The sequence below is a fragment of the Carettochelys insculpta genome, chromosome 21 (assembly GCF_033958435.1).
Source record: "Carettochelys insculpta isolate YL-2023 chromosome 21, ASM3395843v1, whole genome shotgun sequence".
NCBI classification, from domain to species: Eukaryota; Metazoa; Chordata; order Testudines; family Carettochelyidae; genus Carettochelys; species Carettochelys insculpta.
The window spans coordinates 3,986,358-4,001,036 of NC_134157.1; the positions used below are offsets into that span (position 1 = coordinate 3,986,358).

The 14,679-nt window shown below is 49.4% G+C and overlaps 1 protein-coding gene across 2 annotated transcripts in view; it reads left to right on the forward strand.

Annotated features, from left to right (window-relative positions):
- Positions 1–14,679, forward strand: part of RABL6 (RAB, member RAS oncogene family like 6) — a 79,519-nt gene that overhangs the window by 25,347 nt on the left and 39,493 nt on the right. For both annotated transcript variants that reach the window (XM_075015514.1, XM_075015513.1), the window contains exons 4-7: positions 5,595–5,647; positions 7,581–7,672; positions 10,046–10,186; positions 11,289–11,394. In XM_075015514.1, the coding sequence (XP_074871615.1) occupies positions 5,595–5,647; positions 7,581–7,672; positions 10,046–10,186; positions 11,289–11,394 (392 nt within the window). The remainder of the gene's footprint in view (positions 1–5,594; positions 5,648–7,580; positions 7,673–10,045; positions 10,187–11,288; positions 11,395–14,679) is intronic.

The following is a 14,679-nucleotide window of genomic DNA, read 5'->3' on the forward strand; positions in this document are numbered from 1 at the left end:
AGTGGAAAGAGTGCTGGAGCAACTGCAAGGGAGAGGGTTCTACTCGAGGTACTTCCTCACGGGGAGGTCCATCTTAGATTTTCGAGGCCTCACCGGTACCTGCGCAAGCAACGTTTTCGGATGATCACAAACGCCTCCATCCTTACGGCACTAGACGATGGAGATTGGTTCGCAGCCCTCGACTTACAAGGTCCTACCGTTTGGGCTCTCCTCAGCCCCCAGAGTCTTCACCAAGACCTTGGCAGTGGTGTCAGCCTACCTGCACAGACAGGGGGTATTTATATTCCAGTATCTGAATGACTGCCTACTCAAAGGGGCCTCAAAGGAGGAGGTACTACGCATAATATGTGTCACAGCAGGCACGTTCTCTTCGCTCGGCCTGCTTATCAATCTGACAAAATCAAAGACAGACCCCACACAGGACATAGAGTTCGTAGGGGCATGCATAAATTCTATTACAGCGAGGGCGTATCTACCAGAGACTCGCTTTCGGGCCATCGGCTCCCTCGCGCAAGGCTTCACCTTCAGCCCTATGGTGCCGGTTCTGACGTGCTTACAGCCGCTGGGCCACATGGCAGCAGCAACGTTTCGTAGAACAGAACGCCAGGTTACACATGCGCAGCATGCAGCATTGGCTGGCGAGCGTATACAAACCGGCAGCACACACTGTTCACAGGATGGCGTCGCCCACAACGGAGGTGCGCAAATCCCTGCAATGGTGGGTAAACCCCGAGAACCTGCTAACAAGGGTACCCTTCCACCAACCACACGTATTGGTTTTTCTTACTACAGATGCCCCCCTCATAGGGTGGGGAGCACACATGGGCGAAGAGGTGACGCAAGGGCTGTGGTCCTCTATGGAGCAGTCACTGCACACAAATATACCGGAGCTCAAAGCAGTGTTCAACGCCTGCAGACACTTTTGAGACCAACTGAAAGGCAAGGTAGTCGGGATCAGTACAGACGATACCTCCACCATGTTTTATATAAATCGGCAAGGAGGAGCTCGGTCCCGTGCCTTATGTGTAGAAGCAGTCCGGTTGGGGAACTGCTGCATCGCCAACAATGTAACCTTGAAAGCCTCGTACTTACCAGGCGCTCGCAATGTGAAGGCAGACCAGCTGAGCAGGCGTTTCGCACGAGTGGCAGATCCGTCCCGATCTGCTGCAACCGATTTTTCCACGCATGGGGTTTTTCCCCAGATAGACCCTGTTTGCTACTCAGCACAACAAGAAGTGCCCACGATTCTGCTCCAGGGCAGGACTGGGACGGGGGTCCCTGAGGGATGCCTTCGCGATCTCATGGAGGGGCCCCCTGCTTTACGCTTTCCCTCCCACAGTGCTCATCCACAAAGTGTTGCAGAAAGCCAGGAGGGAAGGAACCTGAATGATCCCGATAGTCCCAACGTGGGATCGACAGCAATGGTTCCCCCTATTCCTGCGCATGTTGGACCGGCCACCGATGTCCCCTCCGGTGGCGCGGGATCTGCTCACGCAAGCCCAGGGGTCCATAGTGCATCCGCACCCCCAAAGCCTGCGACTACAAACGTGGTTAATCCATGGCTCAGCTCCCTAGAGAGCACATGTACGGAGGAAGTGCAGCAAGTCCTAGAAAGTAGCAGGAGGACTTCCACCAGGAAGACCTTCAAGCAGAAATGGACTCGCTTTACTGCATGGTGTTCTACCAAACAGCTAGCCCCCTTTCGGTGCCTATGGCTGTGATATTAGAGTATTTACTGGACCTCAAGAGAGGAGGACTCTCGCTATCCTCGTTTCAGGTCCACCTGGCCGCCATTTTGGTGTTCAGACACGAAGAGGAAGGGCACATGGTGTTCGCCCATCCCATGGTTACCAGGTTCTTCAAAGGGCTGGTAAGCCTATACCCCCCCCTCAGAAACCTCTTCCACCTCTGTGGAACTCCGACCTGGTGCTTAATGCGAAAAGGGGACCACCGTTTGAGCCTTTGGCCACGGTTTCCCTCCGCCTCCTTATGATGAAGACGACCTTTCTTCTCGCAATCACGTCAGCTCGCAGGGTGAGCGAGCTTGAGGCAGTTATGGCAACGCTGCCCTGCGCTGTTTTTCCAAGGAGGCGGTAACCATACGGCTGCATCCAGCCTTTGTTCCTAAAGTTTCTTTCTGAGTTTCATACTAACGAACCTATTGTTTACCCTTGTTTATCCAAAGCCTCATAACTCTAACAAAGAGGTGCGCCTACACCTCCTGGACGTGAGCAGGCGCTAGTTTTCTATATGGACAGGACCAAGTCCTTCCGGAGAACGGACAGGCTCCTAGTCTCTATCGCTCCCAAATCAAAAGGAGAATGTCTCTCTTCGCAGAGAATCTCTAAGCACATCGTATCTTGCATAAAAATGTGCTACAAACTCAAAAAGACTCCTTTACTGGCCACGCCCAGGGCTCATTCCACTAGGGCGGTGGCAGCATCAACAGCCTTTTTTCAAGGGCGTTGCGCTAAAAGACATTTGCAGAGTGGCGACCTGGTCATCCTGTGACACCTTCGCCAAACATTACGCCCTTCACAGGGTATTCCAAGAGGATACCCGTCTCTTGGCAGCGGTCCTCTCGGGGACAAGCTGCACATAATCCGATTACCCACCTCCTATCTTGGGTTACTGCTGGGTAGTCACCTAATGTGGAGCACCCACGGGGACACTCGAAGAAGAAAGAAAGGTTACTCACCGTAGTAACGGTGGTTCTTCGAGATGTGTCCCCGTGGGTGCTCCACTACCCGCCCATCCTCCCCGCTCCGGATCTCTGTTTAGTGTTTTGCAGGAGCATCCGAGGCGGTTGGTCAAGGAACTGGCGGGGACCGGATCGCGCACATGGCCGGGAGCGCGCGGGGGAGCGGCGCGCACCGGCGCATGCGCGGTCCGGCAGAAACTGCTTGGAAGATCCGATCTGCGGCGCCGGGCGAGCCCGACACCTAATGTGGAGCACCCACGGGGACACATCTCGAAGAACCACCGTTACTACGGTGAGTAACCTTTCTTTCTAGTGTTCTAGGATTCTATGGCCATAGTAAAGTCAAGACAAAACATAGTCAAGTTAAAGCTGTGGACTGGCTGTCAAGAGTGAGAATGGAAATGGGTAAACTTCCTTGGTTTTATACTCTAATATTAGAGGTTTACATCTTCTCTACATGGTCTGCCAGGAAAAAAACAGAGTGGGCAAGTGGTAGGATTATGACAGTGGTGAAATTTTGCAAAGGAAACTTGATTGAGAATTTATTGGCTCACTTCACTGTCTAAAGTAGTGATCTTTAACATGTACTTAAGTGAGTGGTGGTGAATGGGGGGGGGGGGTGCCTTCACAGCTTCAGTCACGTTGTGAAAACTCCTGAGCCACACCTTAGTCATGTGAGAGGACCTCCAGCAAAGCTGGGTGGAGAACGGAACTCCTGACATTTTTAAGTTGGGGGGGAGAGGAGGATTGAGAAAACGAAACAGAAAAAGACCTGGGGACATGAGTATCTTGGAGGATAATGGGGGACGCTTCATGAAATAGAGTTGAAATAACGTCTGCCCACACCCTGCTCAAGAGTTGGGCTTGGAGGTAGCTGCAGCTCCATGTGACCTCTGCATGGCTGAAGTCTGATACATGGTGTTACCTCCTCAACAGTGACACACTCCGTTGTTCAGAAAGTGCACCAAACTCTCTTTAAAGCTAATATTAATGTTTTGCTACCTACCGGCTGGGAAGGATGGTTGACCACCACTCTGTTGCCTGTGGCAGAGATGAGGACATTTTGGACTGGGGGTCCACTGACCCACAGAAAAGTCAGTCAGGTGACATGTAAAAGTGAGAAGTGCCAAATAAGAAAAAAAAACTGCACAAAACCTTGCTGATGTGGCACCTGACTGAAAAACCCCACTCCCCTCACGTTCCAGCACCATGAGCGTGGTGGGGGCGGGTACGGAGGGGGCTGAGGTTCCGGGCTTCCCCTCAGGCTGGATTAACTCTTCTGGGAGGGGGAATAGGGTGGAACCAGAAATGTAGGGTTCAGTGTGCAGAAGGGAGCTGCTGGGGCACGGGTGTGGGGTCTGGCTATTTAGGATGAGGCTTACTGGTTAACTGTTTAATTGTTAACGTTCCTAGTCCTAGGGTTACCATGTTTGAGCTTTCAAAGAAGTGGGATGCTCCTGAAGGGAGTGGATCAGTATCTATCCACTCACATAATATTAATGTGCTAGATATACTATACCATATTAATACAATGTGAGTAGATACATACTGGTGTACACATACATTTCCTCTCAGGGGTGTCCTCTTTTTTTATACGTTAGTTTTACTAGTCCTCACTAAGAGGGACTTCACCACCTTAAATGGGGCAGTGGGAGGGAGCACTGTCTGTGTTTTGACTGAACTGGTGTGCAGACTTGGAAGTATTGTTGTATTTTCATGCTCCTTAGCTTACGTTTACTGTGTGCTGCTAGAGCGTGGTCATTTGTTCAAATCTTTGGACTGGTGCATTTTAGAAATTGCCATAATTTTTCCTTTGTGCAAATATTCTCTTCCCTGCCAACCTTCACGTGCTTGTGAGCTAGTTCTTCTTCCCTCTGCTCCTACCGCTGTCATTCTTTAGGCAAGTTGCATGGTTTTAGCTTTTGTCTTTCCTGAAACGTTTGTTCCATTTGCCCCTAATCATTTTGATTGCTGAATTTTCTGATAGCAGCTCAAACTAGCGCACCAGTGAAATGACATTTAAAGCATTCATAATGCAGTTTGCTTCAGATTTATATAACAGCATTCAGTTTTCCTAGCCTATCCCGGGAAGGTTGCCTGCTGAAATAATTGCCTTTTTGCAGGTGGCTCTCTTGTGCAATTCTGTTTTCAGGTATTGTTGCACAGGAACAGAAAGAACATTCAGAGCTTCTCTTCTTTCTTTACAGAGAGTAGGCCTCAGGCTTTGTTCTTTCACTCATTGCTGGCTCTTTGCCCAGAAGAGTTGCAGTAGGCTTTCTTTCCATTGACCTTGTTAAACATACTTGATAGTATTTCCCCTCAAGACCTGCTGACTTCCCACACCCAAGCTTATAGAAAGAAGTGGGTCTTCTTTAAATGTAGATGCAAAACAGTGTCCCTTGCCTGTCCCAGGACAAAACTGTCACTGGGAAATCGCCATCAAACTAGCCTAGTCTATGGAGATTGTGTTATCTCTAGAAATGCTGCAGCTGCACAGCTCTGGCACCTTAGGTTAGACCCTGTAGCAATAAGAAGGGATTTTCTGTCAATATCAAAAGTCCAACCCCCCCCCCCCCCCCAAGAGGCAGTAGCTATGTTAACAGACTAATTCTCCCCTGTACTCTGCTGCCTACACTGAGCGTTAGTTTAGCTTAACTACATCACTTCACACCTCGGAGCTGGGTAGGTTGATCTAACTCTTGAGGACAACTGCATCAGCCGAAGTGATTAGGGTCAATAGCATTATACCCCCCCATCGCGGAGTTCAGTTCCCAGCTGTGTGCAAATCCACAAATATATGGGGGGCCCTCTGGGTGACATCAAGTTCAAGTGTCAATTGGAGAGTACTCGAGCTAAAGTTAATGTTTTCTTCTATAACTCTCTCCTCTCTAAGGAAAATGCAAAAAACGTGGTGATGCTTTGAAACTGGAGAATGACCCTCAGGAGGTGAGTCCCATTTGAGATGCAAATCTGTCTTCCTATTAAGTGATTGCATATTGTCAGCTGCCAATCTCTTGTGTAAAAGTTCTGCTGTCGTTTGCATTCATGTACACATTCAAGGTGATCCAGATGAGGTGTCCGCCACAAATATTTTTTTCTCCCACTTCTCTGCACTGAGAGTGACCCACTGTAGCCATTCTAGCACAATTTCTGCCCTCCCATACGGAGTGAAATTCCTCCTTTTGTTCGCTGTGTGGCATTGTATCTGGTGAGTTATGATGACAAAAGGGAAGTAGAACCAAACCAGGGAAACCAAGTTTCCTTTCCAGGGTTCATAGTTGACTCCCTGTGTGATGTGAGGCAAATCGCTTCCTGTAATGCCTTAGCTGACCATCTGTTCAATGGGGATAATATTCACTAGCCTGTTTAAAGCATTTTGAATCTGCAGGCGAAACGGGGAGAACTACTGGCAGATGTTCCAATGGGATCATACGCTATCTTAACAGCCCCTTTCTGTTGTGCGCAAGATGGGTACGCACTTGAAGCTTCTGCTGTGGAATAAAGACACAACATGTGATGCTTCCCTCCCCAGATAGCATTTTGACCTCAGATGCATTTACAGCGATCCTTTCACAAAACCCCATTCTGTTCCCTTTGAGTCTTTTGCTTACTTACCTTCTTGTAATTCTTTAAGTGCTTCATTGCTTTTGGTTATATGATGGTGCCCTGCAGGGCCCAGTGAATGAACAGTCTCCTCCTTTGTTGTCTAACCATTCTGTTGCTATTAGTGGACCAATGTGTTTGATGTACAGGGAGGGTTAATTCTTTCCCATTCTAGTGACTTCCCTGCATAGGTAAAGAGACTCCCTCAGATTCAGGGTCTTCTCCCATGAAATTCCCACTGATAAGTTCTGATCCCACTTTCCCACTGTGAGGCTATATGTGAAAACAGATCATTCAGCTTTACAATTTTTTCCACATTCCAGTATAGCAGTGCTGCAGGTATGAGATGGTAATGGGATCCTGCAGATTCACGGTTAAGAATTTTCAGACTGAGGTGGTCTGCAAATGCTGAATTTTGCAAACAGTCTAATGTGGCAAAGTGTACTACAGGTTGAACCTCTCTCATCAGGCACCCTTGGGACCTGACCAGTGCCAAACAAGACAGTTGCCGGATTACAATATTGTCAATATTGTCTAGCACATTGCCCACTTGTTCACTGCTTATTGGGCTCCTGGAAGACATTTAGGGAGTAAATTACAGCTAAATAACAGCACAGAACACTTGAGAGCCCAGACCGGTGGCTCTAAACAAACTTCATGGGACCACTGGAAACTTGGCAAGTAGTTGCCTGGCTAACTAAAATCACAATGGATTATGGATGTTACCAGGAAAGAGAGTTCTGGAGTAGAGAGGTTCAACCTGTATTGATAAAAAAACAGTATTGCTGCTAGACAGTGCCAGCATCACTATCTGGTGGGAGGTGCAACAGAAGAAGCTCCTTGGTTACGCAGATGAGCAGTGCATAGCACGGCAAGCATTCAGGATTGAAAGGGAGTGGCTTTACTCTAGATGAGTCTTGCCTATTCTCGGTGGTACCCTGTAGCTGTCTATGGATTCTGCTTGTCAGGAGGGGACCTGGACAGATGGGCCGAAGAGGAGAACAAGGCTGCAAGTGCTGAAGTACATGTGCTCTCTTTAATCCAATTACTTGGTTTTTCACAGAACTCTGGCAGCTCTCAGATCCTGCTCGCTCCTGCAGCATATACGGTGAATTATTTGTAAAACCTTGTTCAGGTTTATGAACCCAGTGGTGCTCTTTTGTGTGGAAATGCTTCTATTGGAAACATTGTAACTTTTCATTCTACTGATTTTTCTCTTACAAGTCTGAAGCTGTAGGAGCAGAAGTATTGACCGTTTGTGCCCTTCTGTTCCCAGGCAGAGTCAGAGCTGGCTCTGGATGCGGAGTTTCTTGATGTGTATAAAAACTGCAATGGAGTAGTGATGATGTTCGATATCACCAAGCAGTGGTAAGAGAGGGGCAGTGAGGTGCAGGTTGAGTCTCCTTTGTTTGATCAAAACAATCTTTAAAGCCTGTGATTTCTACACACACAACAGTCAATGAGCTAAAATGGGTTCCTGGCACCCAAAATAATTGTGTGATTTTTCTGACCTGCTCTTAATTGTTCCCTATTAAACATAGGTTAGATCTATTCTAAACAAGCTGTCTCCCTCCTTGTCTACTGATCTGTAATTCCCACTGCAGCAGCCTGAAGGGAAACAATTAACTTGTGCAAGAGGCACTTTCTAATGTGCCAAGCACCTCCAAAGGTAGATGAGTCCCAGGGTCCTTTATAAGCAGCAGTCCATGCAGCTGCAGGGGGAGAAGGCGTTACCCATTGCTGGAATTCTCTTCTGTAGGCTTCACTTCCAGATGCAGTGGTGTTTGGCATGCTCTTTAATTTCATTAAAGCTCTTGGCAGAGTTCTGCACTACCGCACTTCAAAATAAATGGACAGGCACTAGCACTGTCTTACTCAGCAGTATAATAGATCATCCAATCTAGACACGGGAATATAGATGTGCAACTTCAGCCACTCTCTGTATTGGTACAGCATGTACTGCCTTTTATATTTGCAAGGCAGGGAAACTTAAACACCATTTCCTTAGTAGGGCAAGCAGGGAGGGCCCTCAGTGAAGAACATAAGCCTGAACTGGATCAAAGAAAATAATTCTATATGTAGCATGTAACCTGTGGAACTCACTACCATAGAGAATTGTCAAGGCAAATAGCTGAGCAATCTCGTGAGTTTCTGTACAAGAATTACATTTCTGATTTCTGAGGGAGTTCTGTGCCAAAAGTAAAAATTCTGCTCCAAAAATATATAACTTCTGAGCATAATATTTTAAAATTCTGCCAATGTCAGTAAATAAATGGACTCTCCAGCATAGCTGGCGGGGGAGCACGGACTTGCAGTGAGGTGGGAGATGATCCTGCCCCCCGCCCCCCCAAAGCTCTGGACTGGGACTCGGCTATGAGGCTGCTCCCCACCATGCACCCCACAGTGCCTGGGCTGGGCCTGCCCCAGAAAAACCCCAGGGCACTGCCCCTCTGAATTAGGTGCACCAACCCTTGGTGGGTGGGCGGGCGGGTAGGCTCAGCACAGCAAGATCCAGGTGTTGAGGCGCTCAGTGGGGGTGGCTGTGTAGGGGATGCAGTGTTGTGGGGGGAAGGGGTTACAGGTGCTAGGGCAATGAGGCTCTGCAAGGCAAGCCAGTTGAAGAAGGTTTGGCATCAGAGGGGTATGTGGGTGGGTGCAAGGGAGGTGAGGCGTATTGGTTTTGGGGACCAGGTACTGCTACTTGGGGCACAGTGGGATGGGTGTCTGGAGAGCTCATCGGGGGTGCAGGTGTAAGGGAGGCAGGGTGCATTCAGTAGGGGTTCAGTGGGCCTGCTTTAGTGTGAGAACCCCAACTGCTGCCACTGCCAAGGGGATGCCATGTGCTTGGGCTCTACGACCGGCCTTCTCCCCAACTGCCATCCCTCCTCCTCTTCCCCCTCCTGTCTCCCTCCACCACAGTCTCCCATCTTACCCACTTCCTTCCCTACTGCTGCGTTCTCCCAGCCCTTTCGCCTGCCGCACCAGGGGCATCCACTCTTGTACAGGAAACTGGCTGGTTCCCAGCACACAGGAGGGGAGAACAGCTGATGGTGGGGTTCATGGGGCAGCAACCAGCTGCCAAGTCAGAGAAGCTTGGGAGGGTGGGGGAGGAGCCTGTGGCACATGATACCCTGTGTACCCCATGCCGTGCCTCCACGGTCAGTGCCCTTCAGGCTACGCCCATGTGCATTCCCAGCCCCCTCCCTAGCCTAGTGTCACTTCCCTTAGTGTTCTGTCACTTTCTGCAGGGAAGCCAAGGAATTGGGGTCAGGTGGGGTACTCTTCCTGCATGCAATGGTGCAGAATTCCCCCAGGAGTAACTTGTGCAAGCTTTGACGAATATAAGGACATAATCCCAGTCGTCAGATGGGGTGAGGGGAATATTCTTCCTATCCTCACACAACAGCATAAAGCATCCTCCTCTCCTAGACTGTTTTGTGTCTCCCACCTCGGGGTGCAGCTCTGAGGCAGCTGGGCGGTTTGCTTTTGAATGACAGTCTCTGAACTAAAATGTTACCCCAGAATGTGTCTCAGCATCGTCTGTAGGTGGGCCTCAGGGCAGCACGCTTGTGGGATTCATAGTTTGGATTTTTCTGTTTGCTTTGTAACTTCTGTGGCTGTGTAGTAGTTTGTGCTGTGTGCCTGGAAGCCATACCTGTAGTAATGTTGCTTAGGGTACAACTAACCCATCAAGTGTGCTCAGCCTGTAATTACTGGTTTTTTGCCTCTGATTTGGTACAGGACATTTAACTACATATTGAGGGAGCTTCCAAAAGTGCCCACCCATGTTCCAGTGTGTGTGCTTGGGAATTACCGTGATATGGGAGAGCACCGGGTGATCCTGCCGGATGACGTGCGGGAGTTCATTGCTAATCTGAACAGGTAAACAGGACTGGCACCACACAGCCCTTCTGGGCAAGCTGCATTCCTCCCCTTCTTCTGTGCATTCTAGCCCCAGTTAACTGCAGTGCTATTGTCTTCCAGGCACATTCAATTGCTCCTTTCCCTGGTCATCTAAACCCTTCTCAGCTGGTTGGGCTTGATGTCCCTGTGTATTTTCTCTGTGCGGCACTTTCTACTCATGCAGTGGTGTTCCCACTGAACCTAAAAGCCTGCTCTGGGGGTGGGGGTTCTCAGTTCCCAGAGCCAGTGAATAGCAGTGTGTGTTCCCATGGTGCAGGCCTTTCAGAACTGCTCTGTCCAAATGGAAGGGCTGTCTTTTTCTTCCTCACTGAAAGATTTTGTATCTTACTTCCCCTAACACAACTATTCCATGGGCACCTGCGTGCCAGAATGCGAGCAGAGTGCCACGAGTGTTTTTCTCCCTCCCCCGCACCCTAGAGATGGAGCGGCCCACTGCCACACTCCAGGTCCTGTTCATGTCTAAGCCGTATTCTCCTCACTGCCTGCTAAGCTTCTATTTTGGCATTTCTTTGAACCTGGCCATTAGGTGTGTGCTCTTTAGTTATGGGTATATTCCTTGTTGGGCAGGAATTGATTGAGCCACCACTCCCTGCATTTCTCCTGAAGTTTTTTTGTGTAACAGCTTTTCCTTAAAGTCTGACTCACTCATGCCTTCCTCAGAGGGGTGGAAATAGGATCAGTCACAAAGAAGGGCTTTGTACTGGTTCTTTTACAGCCGTGTTCGTTCATGTTACACACACCATTATCCAGTGTGAACTGATGTGACTTCAATCCCCACTGCTGAATTTTTAATAGCTTTATTTTGATACATTTAATAGTATTAAAGTTGCTGGGTAAGAAATGCTGAGAAATAGTTGGTCCGGTTATATGTGTTGCCTAACACCATAGCACAACAGCTGCACTCCAGCCTTTCTGCACTAGCAGGATAAGCTGTCTGCTTGTCCTGAGGTAGAAGATTTGCCTGAGAGATGAGTGCTGTTCGTGGGGTAGAACATGCCTGTCTGTGTGTGTGTAGTGAGTCTCTGTAATTCTCTCTCTCCCCACATCTGATCTGGAACAGACCTCCTGGCTCGTCTTACTTTCGCTATGCTGAATCTTCCATGAAGAATAGCTTTGGCCTGAAGTACCTGCACAAATTCTTCAATATCCCATTTTTGCAGCTGCAGGTAAGATTCAGGATTGTACGTGGTGCTCAGAGGGTGGGGGAAACTGTCCTTTCCCCGAGAACTCCTGTGGGGATCCTCTTTCCTCTGACGCTCTGCTTTTCCATTGTTCAAAGAGCCTGGACAGATTTGCTTTCAGGAGAGAGTTGAGTGGGCATTTTGCTGCTGAAGTCAGTGCTCTACCTTATCTACCTAAACACACCCATATCAAGGGAGAAGGGTTCAAGGGTCAGTACTGTGCAATGAACAGGATGTGCAGGTATACATTTGTAAACTGCATTGTTGGTAGGCCAACAAGTCAAGAAGAAATCTAAACTGTTACACAGATACTCGTTGTTGTTAGATTAACTTTTCTTAAATTGACCACTTAATTAAAAATCAATTAAGAAAATACGCAGTGGAGCAAAAGGCTTATGGGTTGGATGAAGAGTTTTTTTGTGGCCTGGTTATCAAGTGAAATTAAGACCATTTTGGTGGCAGCCACAGATCTTGTCCCAAAGATCTTGTCTATCTGGTTCCTTTGCGTAGGTACGCGCATCTCAAAAATCTGCCCCTCTGCTTTCCCCTTCTTGGCAGCCTGATCAGAGAGTCAAGAACCAAATAGGCACTAGTGGGTGAAATACCTTGTACCCTAAGGTACTGTGCTGCTGCTGTCATAGCGAGGGAAAGGGTGTGGTGTGGTGCTCAGACGCTCTGACTGCACTCTAGTATTTTTCATCAGCAATAAATTCACATTGAAGAGAACCATTTGTGTGCACGTGTGTATCTAGCAGAACAAACATGGCTCCTGTGCTAGTTAATGCCTGTCATCAATTCAGCAGTCCCTAAAACAAACACAGCAAAGAGAGACAGTGAAATCCAGCTAGCCAGTAAGTTCTCCAAGCAGATGCTGTATAAATATAGCACTTGCACTCATCTCTTTCAATAGAGAATGTCCAAATCCCAAAAGCTACAGTCTGGTGCTCCCAGTATTTGAGATTTGCATCCTCAGTTTCTACAGTAAAGTAGCACCCTGTAGAAAACCGCACAGAATAACCTGTTTCCACTCTTCTGCCGGAGGCACACTCTTAAGCGGTCTCCCATGTCTCTTTAGGTAGCTGTAGGACACCGGCATGGCATGGTTCCCTCTGCTGTGTACCTGCACAGCTGCCTAATAAGCCCTGAGAAGGGGCTTAGGGGTACCACACACAGAGCTGCCACAGCTGGGTGAGAGGTCCTTCTCCTCCAGCCATGGCAACTCCCTGCTGTGTTACATCCCTCTGGCTGCAGCAGTAGGATTATGAAAGGGGCTTTAAGGACTGAAACCCTGGGCTAAGGGCCTAGCTGGGGCCCTGGTCTGCAGACCATAAAGTCTGTGTTCTAGGCTATCCCTTCCTCCTGTGTCAGGGGAAGCTCCAGAGGTAACCTCAACATTTACAAGCTATAATATATGGAGGGTTTTTCAGGCACTACTGAGAGAGCCAAACCTGGGCAAATTGCTTAGAGCAAGGCTACTTACAGCCCAGACTGAGTTTCCTCCACTATAAGGCAAACCAAACCAGTCACACAGAGCACCTCTGCTTCCTTCCCCGCCAGCAAGAAGTTACACAAGCAAATCCCTCAGGCTCCTCAGCTTCCTTGTCTCAGTCCCCAAGATAAACTGCCTTTCTCTGCCATGCAGAGTAGGGGTAAAGGAGAGAAAAATCTCTGTGCTGCAAAAGGCATGTACAGTTTGGTCAGCCATTCTTCCAGAGAGCGACTTTAGCCCCCGACACAGCAGCCCACAGCTGTTAATGTTGAGGGGGAATAGTTGACTACAGTAGAGTCTCCAGATTCGCCAACTTAATGTTTGCAAATTCAATTAACGAGCAGCCGCTTCACCCGGGGCCCTGGGCGGGAGCAAGGGCAGCCAGGCTTCACGTGAGAACCATATTCGTGAAATTCAGCATTCACAAGGGTTCTCAAGGTGGCACCCTGGCGAATGTTGAGACCCTACTGTAATTATGTCTGAGATCACAGGCTGCTCACTCTCCCAGTGTTCTCTTTCCACTCCAGTGTGGGTCAGTTTTAAATTACACTTCCCTGTCTTCATCTTACTCATGAATCTTGCATCAGGAAAGTGGAGAGTGAAACTCATACTCAGGCTATAAAGTAGGACCCCTCCAGCAGTCACTCTCCTCGCTGGTTTATCAGCGGCCTGCTGTGGTCTGGGCTGGATTAACTCCAGAAAGCAGTTCACACCCAGGCCTTCCTGATGGGCCAGTGCAGTGTACAGACTGTCCGGTACCTAATTCCTCTGATTGCCTTTCCCACTGGAGCACTGAAGGTGGCATTCAGCCAAAGCCTGATCTACAGCAGCGCGCCGCAGCCGGTGCGCTATGAAGCAGTTGCTTGGTGTGCCTCAGAGCTGTATGCTGGGAGTGTCACCCCCCACTCTGTGTATGCGCCCCACCGCTTGGTGGGGGAGCGGTGTGGTGGTGGCGACAGCTCAGGCAGTGGTGAGGGTGGCTCTGAGGTGCTGGCATTGAGTTAGGGCAGGGGGAAGAGTCTGGGGGTGCCTGGCTCTGGAGGATGGGGGAGAGGGATTGGGTTTGAGCCGGGGGTGCCTGGCTCTGCAGGAGGGGGGAGAGGGATTGGGTTCGAGCTGGGGGTGCCTGGCTCTGGAGGGCCGTGTCTACACTATCCCAAAACTTCAAAATGTTTGCTAATGAAGCGCTGAAATACATAGGAAAAAGGGGATTTCAAAGTTGCCGGGGTCCTTTCGAAAGGACCCCTGTCTGGACAAGCCACAGCAATTTCGAAGTGCCTTGGTTGCCGGCATTCTAATGAGGCGCTGAATATGTATTTCAGCGCTTCATTAGTAAACTTCAAAGTCATTTGCATGGCCATTTCGAAGTTTTGGGATCGTGTAGACATAGCCCTGGAGAGGAGAGAGGATTGGGTTATGTACGTTGGGAGTGCTGTGAAATTATAACAAGTGCTGACGTGTGCCGCGAGGTGGTAAAGGTTGCTGAGCGCTGATCTAGAGCAGTACCAATGGCACTGTTCACCGCAGACCTTGAGGCCCTGGCCCCATCCGGTATGCAGGTGGCCCGAGGGCACAAGGCAAAGCAAAGCCTGCTATGGTTGCTGCAGCACAGCCAACAGAACGAGCAGCTCTGGCGCGGATGTGTGGCTGGGGCAGGCTTTTGGGGCTGGCCAGCCTCCTGCTGCCTCACGTGGCCTGCCAGGCTATCTGGGGTCTGGCCTCCCATACAGCAGTCCACTGCGGCCTGCAGCCTCTCCTCAGGGATGCGGGGGCAGGCTCTG